General features: G+C 37.7%; 1 protein-coding gene across 1 annotated transcript in view; it reads right to left on the bottom strand.

Moving 5' to 3' along the window:
• SLC38A8 (solute carrier family 38 member 8) overlaps window positions 1-3,189 on the bottom strand; it is a 68,892-nt gene extending 65,703 nt beyond the window's left edge. The window contains exons 1-2 of the mRNA XM_053718873.1: window positions 3,145-3,189; window positions 1,349-1,414 (exon numbers count right to left, since the gene is read on the bottom strand). Coding sequence (XP_053574848.1) covers window positions 1,349-1,414; window positions 3,145-3,189 — 111 coding nt within the window. The remainder of the gene's footprint in view (window positions 1-1,348; window positions 1,415-3,144) is intronic.
• Between the last annotated feature and the right edge of the window lie 13,534 nt (window positions 3,190-16,723).

Raw genomic sequence — 16,723 nt, 5'->3', positions numbered from 1 at the left:
GAAAAACTGTTATATAATATGTGTGGGTAAAGTAAATGAGTAAGAGGAAAATTACAGCTAAACACAAACACCGCAAAAATGTAAAAATAGCCTGGGTCCCAAACGGACAGAAAATGGAAAAGTGCTGTGGTCATTAAGGGGTTAATTATGTCCTACTAGTATTACAAAGTTAAAAAAAAAAAACATGCCTGTTTTAATTAAAAGGACAGTTTCCTCCAGAACAGTTATTGTTTAAAAAGATAGATAATCCCTTTATTATGCATTCCCCAGTTTTGCATAACCAACACAGTTCTATTAATATAATTTGTACCTCTCTGTGATCACCTTGTATCTAAGACTCCTTATCAAGTGTCTATTTGTTTATTTATTATCTATTGACTTGATTTTAGCCAATTGGTGCGGTGTCCTGCACAACTCCACGGGAGAAAGCACACTGTTAGCTATATGGCCCACATGAATTAGCATTTTCTTGTTGTAAACAGCTAATAAAAAAAGCATGTGCTAAGAGGCTAAAGCTGGGTAATGGGTAGTAAAGGCGTTATCTATTTAAACAACAATTCTGTTGTAGACTGTCTCAGTATGAGAAATTCTGTGAGGGGTTTTAATTATTGCATAGTTATTTGTGTCTCTGTGTGGAGTGTGCATGCGATGATCAAACTCACCAATTCCACAATCAGAGCCACGTCGGTTCCACCTGCTTTGTTAAATGCCCACGGAAAATTTAGGAGTCCAGCTCCTAATGCTGATTTCAGCATAATAAAAACAGCCCCCACAGAGGATAAGCTAGGGGTTCCAGAGCCCACACCAGGCTTGGCCAGCAAGCTGATGCTCTCTCGAGCTAGCTCCTCCATTTACACGGTTAAAGTCAGAGAAAGTAATGAAGTCAAAAAATCATGTGGTCCTCGGTGTCTGGAAGGAGGATTCTCTTCACCACTCAAAACTTTTAGTTCTTGTACTGTAAGAATTAACCTCTGTACTGCTGGGTGATATACAGCTACACAAACACACCCCCTCGTCTGTGGAACGCTCTCATCATTGGCCAAGAAATGTGATTAGCTTTTGTGTTTGCCTGTAACCAACTATCGCACTGCTGATAATTTAATTCCAATGTAAATCAACATCATTGTTGCCTGTAAGATAATGCAGCTGTGTTTGTGTGTGATCAAGAAGAGAAAGCCACGCCTACTCTACCTGCAGCCCTAGTTCCTGAGAACTTTACGTTTCACGAATAGTTTACACAAGTGAAGTGACATTTCATATTTGCAATAATTCATATAGTTTTTGTTAGATACCTGACAGCTGTTGCGCATGTAGACACTTTCCACTAAATATTTTAGAAAGTACTTACTGTATTAAATGCACCGTTATCGTCAAATGTCCATGATCTTCCACGTTCCACAATGTAAAACCAAACCTGTTAATATGCATAAGACTATGTTTAGCCAATGTTACAGCATTGTTCAAAGCTAAAAAAAAAACCGCTTCATTTACAAGCCAAACAATGAAACAGTTAATCCAATCTATCAGATCTGATAACATTGAACATCAGTTCTCTTTCCCTTTCTTCCTTTTCTTTTATTAGAAAAAGTAGTAAATTATATAAAATTAAACACATGTTAAAAGGACATAAAACACCTTAATATTGTAATATGGATGCTTAATAATACATAAAACACCTTTGCAATATGCATTTATAATTTATTATGACCCATTTTCCAGTAATTTAATCTGAAAATTGGAGGTTTCCAAAAGCTTTCTAAGAATAACCTTACAATTTGTTCCTATTTTAATTTACTACAAGACTAGAGGAAAAATATGTTTTCTGTCCCTTTAAAAGGACAGTTTTCCCAAAAATTTTCTTCCCTTTAATGTATTCCCAATGATCAATTTTACATGCTTGAGTGTATTAATTAGAAGTAGCTCATTTATCCTTATTTTATATGAAATAGCTGATTTAGCCTGTGGTATCCCCACCTATACTGAAAGTTCCTGGTCTTAAAGGGACACAACACCAGAATTTTTGATGTTTAAAAAGAAAGATAATCCCTTTATTATACATTCCCCAGTTTTGTATAAACAACACTGTTATAGAAATACACTTTTTACCTCTGTGATTACCATATATACAGTATATGCCTTTGAAAACTGCCCCATTAGTTCAGTTCTTTTGACAGACTTGCATTTTTGCCAATCAGTGCTCACTCCTTGGTAAATTCACGTGCATGAGCTCAATGGTATCTATGAAACACATGAACTAATGCCCTCTAGTGGTGAAAAACTGTTAAATGCAGAGGCGGCCTTCAAGGTCTTAGAAATTAGTATATGAACATCCTAGGTTTAGCTTTCAACTAAGAATACCAAGAGAACAAAGCAAAATTGGGGATAAAAGTCAAATGGAAAGTTGTTTAAAATTACATGCCCTATTTAAATCATAAAAGTTTTTTTGGAACTTGACTGTCCCTTTAATCCATGCTATTGACATGCAATGTAAACACAACCAGCAGAAAAAATTACACTCCTGGTGGGGTGTAGAAGAGATACAGTGAGGGGATAAATTATTTGATCCCCTGCTGACTTTGTACGTATGCCCACTAACAAAGAAATGATCAGTCTATAATTTTAATGGTAGGTGTATTTGAACAGTGAGAGACAGAATAACAACAACAAATCCAGAAAAATGCATTTTTAAACAGTTATACATCGATTTGCATTTTAATGAGTGAAAAAAGTATTTGATCCCCTATCAATCAGCAAGATTTCTGGCTCCCAGGTGTCTTTTATACAGGTAACAAGCTGAGATTGGGAGCACTCTCTTAAAGGGAGTGTTCCTTATCTCAGCTTTTTACCTGTATAAAAGACACCTGTCCACAGAAGCAATTAATCAATCATATTATCTAGCTATACTTACCAGAAGAGATTTATGGCTAAAATCCTGGGATGGTGACATGTGCCCCCATGAATCAAAAGGCGTGCAGACTGCTTCTAAACTTGAGAAGCTGTCCACACGCTTCGCTGCATATGGGCATCAGTTCTGTTTGTCCGGAGGCCTGTATGCATTACATACTCCGCTGAATGTGTAATGCCTGCCCCTTCAGTCGTGAGAGAGAAGGGACTGTCAATCACCAAGAGCAAGTTACTTCTTACATTGCGGGAAGCAGAATCTAGAGCAACTTCTGCTGCTTCGTACATGGAGCCAATGGTGTCTGAAACTAGAGTACTTACTGTCCCTTTTTTGTTTGGGTCTCCACTGAATTCGATTATTTCTTCTATTACTGTAGGTAACGGAGCTTTTCTTTCTCAAGACAAAAAGTTAAAAGGAAAATTTAAAGCTCCAAACAGTTTTTGTTCCTATCGTCAGAATAGAGAACAGAAAACTGACTCTGGCTCAGTCTGGAGACCCACTTTAAATTTGAACAAATCCAAAGAGAATAAGGATTCTAATCCAGGGTCTAAGGCCACATGAAGGTACAGCCCCCAGCCCAGTATTACTGGTAGGGGACAGATTAAACCCTTTTCAGAATGCTTGGTTACAATCTGTCCACAATCCCTGGACTCAAAATATTATTTCTCAGGGATATCGAATTGAGTTTAAAATAAGACCTACCACAGGAAGGTTCTTTCTCACCCATATTCCAAAATATCCAAAGATCAGACTTTTCTTCAATCTGGCTCAGATCTGGAATTTATGGGACTAATTGTTCTAGTTCCTTTGCAGGAACAGGGGATGGGATTTTATTCAAATCTCTTCATTGTACCAAAGAAGCAAAACTCTTTCAGACCAATTTTGGATCTGAAAACTCTAAACAAATTTGTAAGTATTCCAACTTTCAAAACTATCAGAAGTATTCTGCCTTTTGTTCAACAAGGTCACTTTATGTCCACAATATATTTACGGGATGCTTACCTTCACATCCCAATCCACCTAAAATATTACCAGTTTCTGAGGTTCTCTTTTCTGGAAAAACATTATCAGTTTGTTGCTCTTCCATTTGCTCTAGCTGCAGCTCCAAGAATATTCACCAAATATTAAAAAGAGAGTCTTATCTCCGTTTTCAGACAGACAATGTTACTACAGTAACTTATGTCAATCATCAAGGGGGAACTCACAGTTCCCCAGCCATGATATAAGTATCTTGAATCCTCTTTTGGGCAGAAACCAATTCCTGCTTCATCACTAAAATTTACATCCCAGGAGTAGACAACTGGGAGGCAGACTACATCAGTCATCAGTCCCTACATCAGGGAGAATAGCTCTCCACCACCAAGATGTATTCTATCAAATTGTAAAAAACTGGGGCCTACCAGAAATAGATATGATGGCCTCTCATTTAAACAACTTCCCAGGCACCTTGCAAGGTCCAGGGATCCTCAGGCAGAGGAATTGGGTGCTCTAGCAGTTCCTTGGTCTTTCCAGCCTGATTATATATTTCCCCCTCTGATCCTACTCTCCAGATTGATTTCCAAGATAAAATTAGAACAGTAAATTGAAATCCTAATAGCCCCAGCATGGACTCACAGGATTTGATATACAGACCTGGTCCGAATGTCCAGTTGCCGCCATGGCCTCTTCCTCTGTCTCAAGGTCCATCCAGATCTAAAGTCTCTACACTTGATGACATGGAAATTGAATGCTTAGTTCTCAGTCATAGAGGATTCTCTGACTCGCAAGTCTGTTTCTAGGAAAATTTATCATATTCTTTTAGAATTCCTAGAATTCTTCAGTTTTTGCTGGATGGTTTAGATAAAGGTTTATCTGCCAGTTCTTTAAAAGGACAAATCTCTGCTCTTTCTGTATTATTTCATAGGAAGACCGCTAACCTTCCTAATATTCATTGTTTTATCCAGGCTTTAAAAACTAATTAAACCTGTTATTAGGCTTTTTTCTCCTCCTTGGAGTTTTAACCTAGAATTAAACGTTTTACAGGCGCCTCTTTTTGATAAATTGGACATAAAACTACTTTAAAGGAAAGCGTTGTTTCTTTTGGCCATCTCTTCTGCTAGAAGAGTTTTTGAATTGTCTGCTCTCTCTTGTGAGTCTCCTTATCTGATATTCCATCAAGATAAAGCTGTTTTGCGGACTACATTTAAATATTTATCTAGGGTTAATAGGAAATAGGGAAATTGTTGTTCACTCCTTGTGTCCTGATCCAAAAAAAAGCTTCTGAATTCTTTGAATGTTGTCAGGGCACTGATATATTATGTTCATGCTACTAACGATTTTAGACAGACTTCTAGTCGGTTTATTCTTTTTTTTTTTTTTCTGGCCCTAAGAAAGGCCAAAAAGCTTCTGCTATTTTTTTTAGCCTCTTGGTTGAAACCTTTTGATTCACAAAGCTTATTTGGAGGGGGGTCAGCCTCCACCTCAGAGAATTACAGCTCATTCTACTAGATTGGTTGCCTCATCTTGGGCTTTCAAGAAACATAATTTATTTCTTACCTGATAAATGTATTTATTTATTTCATGGTGGCGAGAGTCCATGAGCCCCTGCCTGTTTGGGGTTATTTTTTGTTTTTATCCCTGTTCCTAATTTTGGCTTTTACTCCTCCTAAACACCTCACCACTTGACTATAAGATATGAGTGAGATGTGAGGGGTTTTATAGGCTTTTGGGGGTTGGGAAACTTTGCCTCCTCCTGGTAGGAAAGTATATCCCATATGTAACAGCTCATGGACTCTCACCACCTTGAAATAAATTAATTTACCAGGTAAGATATAAATTATGTTATTTATTTTATCAACTGTGCTTTCTTCATTCTGTTAGTAATTCCAAAATCTTGACCCCCAACTTTCTATAACTGTCGATAATAACATCAATACACCAAAACCTCATGCACGATGCCTTGGGGTCACACTTGACTCAGGTGTTTCATTCACTCCTCACATCCAGTCTTAAGCCATATTGTGTCATGTTCACCATAAAGGGATGTTAAATAGAATGAGGTTGTAATATACAATTTTTAATTATGTGTAGTTAAAAAAACTTTGCAGTAATTATTATTTATTTAGTTTCCCTTTCATTTAATTTATCTATGAAAATTGTTGTTTTTCTAAATTCTACTGAGTTTCTAATAAATAATGGATGCCTCCATGTTTGAACTTAAGTTGCCTATCTGTTTCCCCAGCTGAAGATAACTAGGGACATATATAAAATAGGCAATAAATGAGACTGTCCAAAAGGGATTCCACACAGCTTTGTCTGCACAAACAGAGATACATAGAAAACTAGTTGTGGCACCCATTACTTTACTGAAACAAAAATAATTACATTTATAGAAACTAAATATTTACAATTATATTTTCAATGTTTAAAAAACTAATATAATTTTTAAAATATATCTACATATTTTTCTATGGCTAATCTTTGCTTTCAATACATCATTATGTTTAGCATGCATTTACTATTTAGCATCCCTTTTAAAAAATAAATCTAAAAAATCAGATACTTCTTCACACAAGACACATCTAAGATTTGAAACCACTGTATAATCATTTCAAATCCACCCTCTCTCTGGTCTACCTAGCACAGCATTTGCTGACTTTCTCTTCACTGGCTTCCTCTAGCCTCCAAAATAAACAAAATGCTGACCCTAACATTTAGAGCCTCCAATAACACTGCTTCCCTTATATCTCAGACCTTGTCTCCAGATACTCTTCCCTCTCGTCCGCTTCATTTTCCTCATTACCACTTTTTCTTCTCCTCTCGTTACCTCCTCATATTTATGTCTATAGGACTTCTCTACACTCTTGTGGAAATCACGGCCTCACTCCACAATACTCCCTCCTAGTTTTCAAAGTTTCAAAATACTCAAAAACGTAACTGTTCAGGGATGCATACAATGTCCACCAATGTTTTCTTACCTCAGTTCCTATTCTTCTTTTGTCATCCCCTTGAACCCCCTTAATGTGTAACCATACTAACTCAGCTGTCCTGTGTCTACAACTGTGCAATTCTTGGTAGGTCCGTCTACCCATTCGATTCATATAAATTATACATTATCATACTTATACCTATATTTATTGCTCTGCAGAATCTGTTGGTGCTCTACAAATAAATGATGGTTATAACAATAATAATTATAGATAGACAATGCTAACCTGAACCTCCGTCAAAGAGATGGGCGTGGCCTTACGCGTTTCGCTGGGCTCCTCACAGCTTCGTCAGGAGCCCAGCGAAACGCGTAAGGCCACGCCCATCTCTTTGACAGAGGATCAGGTTAGCATTGTGTGCAGCGGCGTTTCCTTCAGCCGGCTACAATCATAGGACCGCGCTGCCACTGTATCTACCGCCTCCCAACGTTTACAGTCTGTTACCCTGAGTTGTATCACGGCCCTACCTGTATTTGCACTGTGATATTGGAGCTCTGATTTTCAGTGCTATTTATAAGTTATAAAGGGACATCCTTACCCCGGACATTTATACATTCACAGTGGGCTAAGTGGAACTCTCGTAGTGGGATACAAACACTTTTGACTACACAGTATCCAGTTTATCCGTGTTTTGGATAACTTATACAGAGTGCCAGCACATACCTCATATGTTTGAGGGTGAAGTTTGTAAGTGTACATCCTGATGTTTTTACTGTTTTGATTAAAGTGAAAAGGTGTTTTTAATCTGCACTTAGATCAGTGTGTTTTCCCTTGGTTGCGCTCCACCCCCCTTTCTGTTTCTACAGATTTTTTGCCTACATATCCACACTTCACGAAGATCACACCAGTGATTGGAAGGGAGCTGCACCGCAAACACACGCATTCAGACAAGGACTCTTTAAAAGGGAAGTTTGAACTTTATGTTTCTTTTTTCAAATATTGGAATGACTTTTTAAAAGGGTACTATATCATATGATTCTCTGATCTTTCAAATTGTCCGGTTGTTTATTTTTTGGATAATTTTGTGAACTGTTTATCAATTACTACACAGTATTATATGTGGTGTTTTATTATCTATATTCATTGCTGTGTGGCGCTACCTTAATATTGTATATTATACAGTATTTCTTTGGTGTTTAATAATAAAATGCTGTAACTAATTAGAACATTTCATCATTACAATTGAATGTCCCATCATTTTGCATCTTTTATGTACTTGGGCTGATAGGTTATTGATAAACTCATTCAAAGGTAATTGATTTAAAAGGACAGTGAAATATATTCAATCCAAAATACAAAAGAATAGCAAATAAACCTGTTCAAATGTTTGTGCACAAACATGCAATATTAGAAAATCAAAATAAACAGTTTTAATGGAATCTTTTATTATCTAAAAGTGTATTTTTAATATTTTAATTAATAGATGCTTTTTCATATACATGAACATCTTTTAAATTAATGTCATTTTAAAGTAAAATATTATAACACTTTTTTGTTACATCTAATAAAAGCCATTTTAACATGTATTTTGTGCATATAGGGTTGTGGGTTGTTTTTTTGGGGGGAGTTTTTTTTAAGCTGCCTTTTAAACCCACTCTGGTTGTTGTTGACTTAGCTGCCTGGTAGTCCACTGTAGTTTTATTTTGTTTTGGGGGTTTTTGACAAAGAAAATAAAAAATAGGCAGAACTGTTGAATTTGAAAGCTCAAAAAATCCTGGGAAAGTGTTTTCTGATCAATTGGAATGCCTCTTTTGAATAATCCCCATGCAAGGTATAAGTGGTGGTGTTATACCACAAATGCTTAAAAAAAAGCTTTTAATAAGTAGGTTATCATGGTTTTTTATAATTGATTGGAATGTCTTAGAATTTGAAAACCCTGTGAAATGTCATGCAAGGCTCTTCATACAGGAATTCTTATGGATTATAATAAAAGCCAAAGCTGGATGAATTGGTTAAAAAGATATTTGCTTGTTTAGCTAGACTTACACAGTAGTGTTGCTTACTGTTATAAGGTAGTGTATAGAATTGCTTAATAGTCATTAATTGGGGCTACAGCTTAAATCCTTAATTTGACCTATTAATATAGCAGACAATTTTAAAGATTGTAATTTATTTAGAGGGACAGTCTACTCAATATTTTTTGTTGTTTAAAAAGATAGATAATCCCTTTATTACCCATTACCCACTTTTGCACAACCAAGATGGTTATATTAATATACTTTTTACCTCTGTGATTACCTGTATCTAAGCCTATTCTGACAGCCCCCTGATCACATAGCTATTTATTTATTATTTATTGAACCTGCATTTTAGCCAATTAGTGCTGTGTTGTGCACAACTCTACGGGAGAGAGCATAATGTTATCTATATGGTCCACATGAATTAGCAGTCTCTTGAGAAAAGCTAATTAAAAAACAACAATGTGATAAGAGGCTGTCTGTAGTGGCTTAGAAACAGGCAGAAATTTTGAGGTTTAAATGTTATAAAGTATATTAAAGGGCCATAATACCCAAATGTTTAAACACTTGAAAGTGATGCAGTATAGCTGTAAAAAGCTGACTAGAAAAACATAATTTATGTAAGAACTTACCTGATAAATTCATTTCTTTCATATTGGCAACAGTCCATGAGCTAGTGACGTATGGGATATACATTCCTACCAGGAGGGGCAAAGTTTCCCAAACCTCAAAATGCCTATAAATACACCCCTCACCACACCCACAATTCAGTTTAATGAATAGCCAAGAAGTGGGGTGGTAAGAAAGGAGCAAAAGCATCAAACAAGGAATTGGAATAATTGTGCTTTATACAAAAAAATCAAAACCACCACAAAAAGGGTGGGCCTCATGGACTCTTGCCAATATGAAAGAAATTAATTTATCAGGTAAGTTCTTACATAAATTATGTTTTCTTTCATGTAATTGGCAAGAGTCCATGAACTAGTGACGTATGGGATAGCAGATACCCAAGATGTGGAACTTCCACGCAAGAGTCACTAGAGAGGGAGGGATTAAATAAAGACAACCAATTCCGCTGAAAAAATAATCCATAACCCAAATCAAAAAGTTTTAATCTTCAATAAAAAAAACCTGAAAGTATAAGCAGAAGAATCAAACTGAAACAGCTGCCTGAAGTACTTTACTACCAAAAACTGCTTCAGAAGAATAAAAAAACATCAAAATGGTAGAATTTAGTAAAAGTATGCAAAGAAGACCAAGTTGCTGCTTTGCAAATCTGATCAACAGAAGCTTCATTCTTAAAAGCCCAGGAAGTAGAAACTGACCTAGTAGAATGAGCCGTAATCCTTTGAGGCGGGGATTTACCTGACTCCACATAAGCATGATGAATCAAAGACTTTAACCAAGAAGCCTAAGAAATGGCAGAAGCCTTCTAACCTTTCCTAGAACCAGAAAAGACAACAAATAGACTTCTTCCTGAAATCTTTAGTAGCTTCAACATAATATTTCAAAGCTCTAACTACATCCAAAGAATGTAAAGATCTCTCCAGAGAATTCTTAGGATTAGGACACAAAGAAGGGACAACAATTTCTCTACTAATGTTGTTAGAATTCACAACTTTAGGTAAAAAATTAAATGAAGTCCGCAACACCGCCTTATCCTGATGAAAAATCAGAAAAGGAGATTCACAAGAAAGAGCAGATAACTCAGAAACTCTTCTAGCAGAAGAGATGGCCAAAAGGAATAAAACTTTCCAAGAAAGTAATTTAATATCCAGAGAATGCATAGGTTCAAACGGAGGAGCCTGTAAAGCCCTCAGAACCAAATTAAGACTCCAAGGAGGAGAAATTTACTTAATGATAGGCTTAATACGAACCAAAGCCTGTACAAAACAATGAATATCAGGATGATTAGCAATCTTTCTGTGAAAAAGTACAGAAAGAGCAGAGATTTGTCCTTTCAAGGAACTTGCAGATAAACCTTTTTCCAAACCATCCTGAAGAAACTAAAATTCTAGGAATTCTAAAAGAATGCCAAGAGAATTTATGTGAAGCACACCAAGAAATGTAAGTTTTCCAAACTCGGTAATAGATCTTTCTAGACACAGATTTACGAGCCTGTAACATAGTATTAATCACTGAATCAGAGAAACCTCTATGACTAAGGGGCCTAGTTATCAAGCCGTCAACCTCAAATACGCTGGAATTCCGCAGCATATTTGTGGCGAGGCTGATACGCCTTAGTTATCAAAGGCTCGAGACCGGCAAAAGTAGAATTTTGTGACGTAAGCATCGATCCGCCGGACTCAGTCCGACACAGATCGATTCTTACGTCACTCCAGATGTTCCGCACACAAGTGCGGCACATTCTCACTACTTTTGCTAGTTATCAAAAAACTAGCAGGTACGCTCGGCACTTTTACGGCCCAGCGTACCTGGTTTTCAATCCGCCACCCCTGGAGGCGGCGGATCCCATAGGAATCAATGGGAGTCTGACCATAGCGAAAGTACAAGTTCGCTGCTGACAGACATCCCATTGATTTCTATGGGAGCTGTCTACACCTAACACCCTAACATGTACCCCGAGTCTAAACACCACTAATCTGTCCCCCCTACACCGCCGCAACTAAATAAATGTATTACCCCCTAAACCGCCGCTCCCGGAGCCCACCGCAAGCTATAATAAATATGTTAACCCCTAAACCGCCGCTCCCGGTCCGCGCCGCAACTATAATATATGTATTAACCCCTAAACCGCCGCTCCCGGAGCCCACCGCAAGCTACTCTATACATATGAACCCCTAAACCGCCGCTCCCGGAGCCCACCGCAACTATAATAAATGTATTAACCCCTAAACCGCCGCTCCCTGAACCCGCCGCAACCTATATTAAATGTATTAACCCCTATCCTGCCCCCCCTACACCGTCGCCACCTATAATAAATTTATTAACCCCTAATCTGCCCCCCCTACACAGTCGCCACCTATAATAAATTTATTAACCCCTATCCTGCCCCCCACTACGCCGCCGCCGCCACTGTAATAAAATTATTAACCCCTAAACCTAAGTCTAACCCTAACCCTAGCACCCCCCTAACTTAAATATTAATTAAATAAATCTAAATAAATTAACTATTATTAACTAAATGAATCCTATTTAAAACTAAATACTTACCTTTAAAATAAACCCTAATATAGCTACAATATAAATAATAATTATATTCTAGCTATCTTAGGATTTATTTGTATTTTACAGGCAACTTTCAATTTATTTTAACCAGGTACAATAGCTATTAAATAGTTATTAACTATTTAATAGCTTACCTAGCTAAAATAAAGAGAAATGTACCTGTTAAATAAATCCTAACCTAAATTACAATTACACCTAACACTACACTATACTTTAATAAATTATTCCTATTTAAAAATAAATACTTACCTGTAAAATAAACCCTAAGATAGCTACAATATAATTAATAATTATATTATAGCTATCTTAGGATTTATATTTATTTTACAGGTAACTTTGTATTTATTTTAGCTAGTTAGAATAGTTATTAAATAGTTATTAACTATTTAATAACTACCTAGCTAAAAGAAATACAAAATAACCTGTAAAATAAATCCTAACTTAAGTTACAATTAAACCTAATACTACACTATCATTAAATTAATTAAATAAATACCTACAAATAACTACAATTAAATACAATTACATAAACTAACTAAAGTACAAAAAATAAAAAAAGCTAAGTTACAAAAAATAAAAAAATAAGTTACAAACATGTTAAAAATATTACAACAATTTTAAGCTACTTACACCTAATCTAAGCCCCCTAATAAAATAACAAACCCCCCCAAAATAAAAAAATGCCCTACCCTATTCTAAATTAAATACATTTCAAAGCTCTTTTACCTTACCAGCCCTTAAAAGGGCCATTTGTGGGGGCATGCCCCAAAGAAAACAGCTCTTTTGCCTGTAAAAGAAAAATACAACCCCCCCCCAACATTAAAACCCACCACCCACATACCCCTAATCTAACCCAAACCCCCCTTACAAAAACCTAACACTAATCCCCTGAAGATCATCCTACCTTTAGTTGTCTTCACTCAGCCGAGCCACCGATGGAACTGAAGAGGACATCCGGAGCGGAAGAAGTTAATCCTCCAAGCGGCGCTGAAGAAATCTTCCATCCGATGAAGTCATCATCCAGGCGGCGCTGAAGAAAAGTCTTCGATCCGGCCGATGTCATCTTCAAAGAGGCGCTGAAGAGGTCTTCTATCCGGGCGAAGTCATCTTCCAAGCCGGGTCTTGAATCTTCCTTCCGCCGACGCGGAACCACCTTCTTCACCGACGGACTACGACGAATGACGGCTCCTTTAAGGGACGTCATCCAAGATGGCGTCCCCTCAATTCCGATTGGCTGATAGGATTCTATCAGCCAATCGGAATTAAGGTAGGACAAATCTGATTGGCTGATGGAATCAGCCAATCAGATTGAGCTCGCATTCTATTGGCTTTTCCGATCAGCCAATAGAATGCGAGCTCAATCTGATTGGCTGATTGGATCAGCCAATCGGATTGAACTTGAATCTGATTGGCTGATTCCATCAGCCAATCAGAATTTTCCTACCTTAATTCCGATTGGCTGATAGAATCCTATCAGCCAATCGGAATTGAGGGGACGCCATCTTGGATGACGTCCCTTAAAGGAGCCGTCATTCGTCGTAGTCCGTCGGTGAAGAAGGTGGTTCCGCATCGGCGGAAGGAAGATTCAAGACCCGGCTTGGAAGATGACTTCGCCCGGATAGAAGACCTCTTCAGCGCCTCTTTGAAGATGACATCGGCCGGATCGAAGACTTTTCTTCAGCGCCGCCTGGATGATGACTTCATCGGATGGAAGATTTCTTCAGCGCCGCTTGGAGGATTAACTTCTTCCGCTCCGGATGTCCTCTTCAGTTCCATCGGTGGCTCGGCTGAGTGAAGACAACTAAAGGTAGGATGATCTTCAGGGGATTAGTGTTAGGTTTTTGTAAGGGGGGTTTGGGTTAGATTAGGGGTATGTGGGTGGTGGGTTTTAATGTTGGGGGGGGGGGGTTGTATTTTTCTTTTACAGGCAAAAGAGCTGTTTTCTTTGGGGCATGCCCCCACAAATGGCCCTTTTAAGGGCCGGTAAGGTAAAAGAGCTTTGAAATGTATTTAATTTAGAATAGGGTAGGGCATTTTTTTATTTTGGGGGGGTTGTTATTTTATTAGGGGGCTTAGATTAGGTGTAAGTAGCTTAAAATTGTTGTAATATTTTTAACATGTTTGTAACTTATTTTTTTATTTTTTGTAACTTAGCTTTTTTTATTTTTTGTACTTTAGTTAGTTTATGTAATTGTATTTAATTGTAGTTATTTGTAGGTAGTTTATTTAATTAATTTAATGATAGTGTAGTATTAGGTTTAATTGTAACTTAAGTTAGGATTTATTTTACAGGTAATTTTGTATTTCTTTTAGCTAGGTAGTTATTAAATAGTTAATAACTATTTAATAACTATTCTAACTAGCTAAAATAAATACAAAGTTACCTGTAAAATAAATATAAATCCTAAGATAGCTATAATATAATTATTAATTATATTGTAGCTATCTTAGGGTTTATTTTACAGGTAAGTATTTATTTTTAAATAGGAATAATTTATTAAAGTATAGTGTAGTGTTAGGTGTAATTGTAACTTAGGTTAGGATTTATTTAACAGGTACATTTCTCTTTATTTTAGCTAGGTAAGCTATTAAATAGTTAATAACTATTTAATAGCTATTGTACCTGGTTAAAATAAATTGAAAGTTGCCTGTAAAATACAAATAAATCCTAAAATAGCTAGATTATAATTATTATTTATATTGTAGCTATATTAGGGTTTATTTTAAAGATAAGTATTTAGTTTTAAATAGGATTCATTTAGTTAATAAGAGTTAATTTATTTAGATTTATTTAATTAATATTTAAGTTAGGGGGGCGTTAGGGTTAGGGTTAGACTTAGGTTTAGGGGTTAATAATTTTATTACAGTGGCGGCGGTGTAGTGGGGGGCAGATTAGGGGTTAATAAATTTATTATAGGTAGCGACGGTGTAGGGGGGGCAGATTAGGGGTTATTAAATTTATTATAGGTGGCGACAGTGTAGGGGGGGCAGGATAGGGGTTAATAGGTTTAATATAGGTTGCAGCGGGTTCAGGGAGCGGCGGTTTAGGGGTTAAACTATTTATTTAGTTGCGGAGAGGTGCGGGATCAGCAGGATAGGGGTTAATAATTTTATAATAGAGGGCGACGGTGTAGGGGGGGCAGGATAGGGGTTACTAGGTATACTGTAGGTGGCAGCGGTGTCCGGGAGCGGCGGTTTAGGGGTTAATACATTTATCAGAGTTGCGAGAGGGTCTAGGAGCGGCGGTTTAGGGGTTAATAACTTGATTTAGTTGCGGGGGCTCCGGGGGCGCCGGTATAGGGATAGAACAGTGTAGTTTAGTGTGAGTGCTTAGTGACAGGCTAGCAATAAAGCTGGGAAAAAGCCGAAGGGCAGCGAGATCGGATGAGTGATAACTGTCACAGTCCACTGCTCATCGCCCCGCGGCTTTTTGACAGCTTTATTTGATAACTTAGGCGTACTTTTTCAGGTCCGCTGCGGCGATGTGAGGCGAGCTTAGGCGGGCGTATTGGGCCGGCGAAGCCAGAAAAGTAGACGGCTTGATAACTACCCCCCTAAGTATTAAGCGTTCAATCTCCATACCTTCAAATTTAATGATTTGAGATCCTGATGGAAAAATGGGCCTTGAGATAGAAGGTCTGGCCTTAACGGAAGTGTCCAAGGTTGGCAACTGGCCATCCGAACGAGATCCTCATACCAAAACCTGTGTGGCCATGCTGGAGCCACCAGCAGTACAAACGAACGCTCCATTAGGATTATGGAAATAATTTTTGGAAGAAGAACTAGAGGCGGAAAGATATAAGCAGGTTGATAATTCCAAGGAAGTGACAACGCGTCCACCGCTTCCGCCTGAGGATCCCTGGATCTGGACAGATACCTGGGAAGTTTCTTGTTTAGATAAGAGGCCATGAGATCTATTTCTGGAAGTCCCCAGATTTGAACAATCTGAAGACATACCTCTGGGTGAAGAGACCATTCCCCCGGATGTAACGTCTGGCGACTGAGATAATCCGCTTCCCAATTGTCTATACCTGGGATGTGAACCGCAGAAATTAGAAAGGAGCTGTATTCCGCCCATACAAGTATCCGAGATACTTATTTCATAGCCTGTGGACTGAGAGTCCCCCCTTGATGATTGACATATGCCACGGTTGTGACATTGTCTGTCTGAAAACAAATAAACGATTCTCTCTTCAGAAGAGGCCAGAACTGAATAGTTCTGAAAATCGCACGGAGTTCCAAAATGTTGATTGGTAATCTCGCTTCCTGAGATTCCCAAACCCCCTGCGCTGTCAGAGATCCCCATACAGCTCCCCAACCTGAAAGACTCGCATCTGTTGAGATCACAGTCCAGGTTGGACGAACAAAAGAGGCCCCTTGAATTAAACGATGGTGATCCAACCATCAAGTCAGAGAAGATCGAACATTGAGATTTAAGGATATTAATTGTGATATCTTTGTATAATCCCTGCACCATTGGTTCAGCATACAAAGCTGGAGAGGTCTCATGTGAAAACGAGCAAAAGGGATCCCATCTGATGCAGCAGTCATGAGACCTAGAATTTCCATGCACAAAGCTACTGAAGGGAATGATTGAGACTGAAGGTTTTGACAAGCTGAAACTAATTTCAGACATCTCTTTTCTGTTAGAGACAAAGTCATGGACACTGAATCTATTTGGAAACCCAAAAAGGTTACCCTTGTCTGAG

Source organism: Bombina bombina, chromosome 1 (assembly GCF_027579735.1).
Source record: "Bombina bombina isolate aBomBom1 chromosome 1, aBomBom1.pri, whole genome shotgun sequence".
In the NCBI taxonomy this organism is placed as follows: Eukaryota; Metazoa; Chordata; class Amphibia; order Anura; family Bombinatoridae; genus Bombina; species Bombina bombina.
This window is presented reverse-complemented; position numbering and strand designations above follow the sequence as displayed.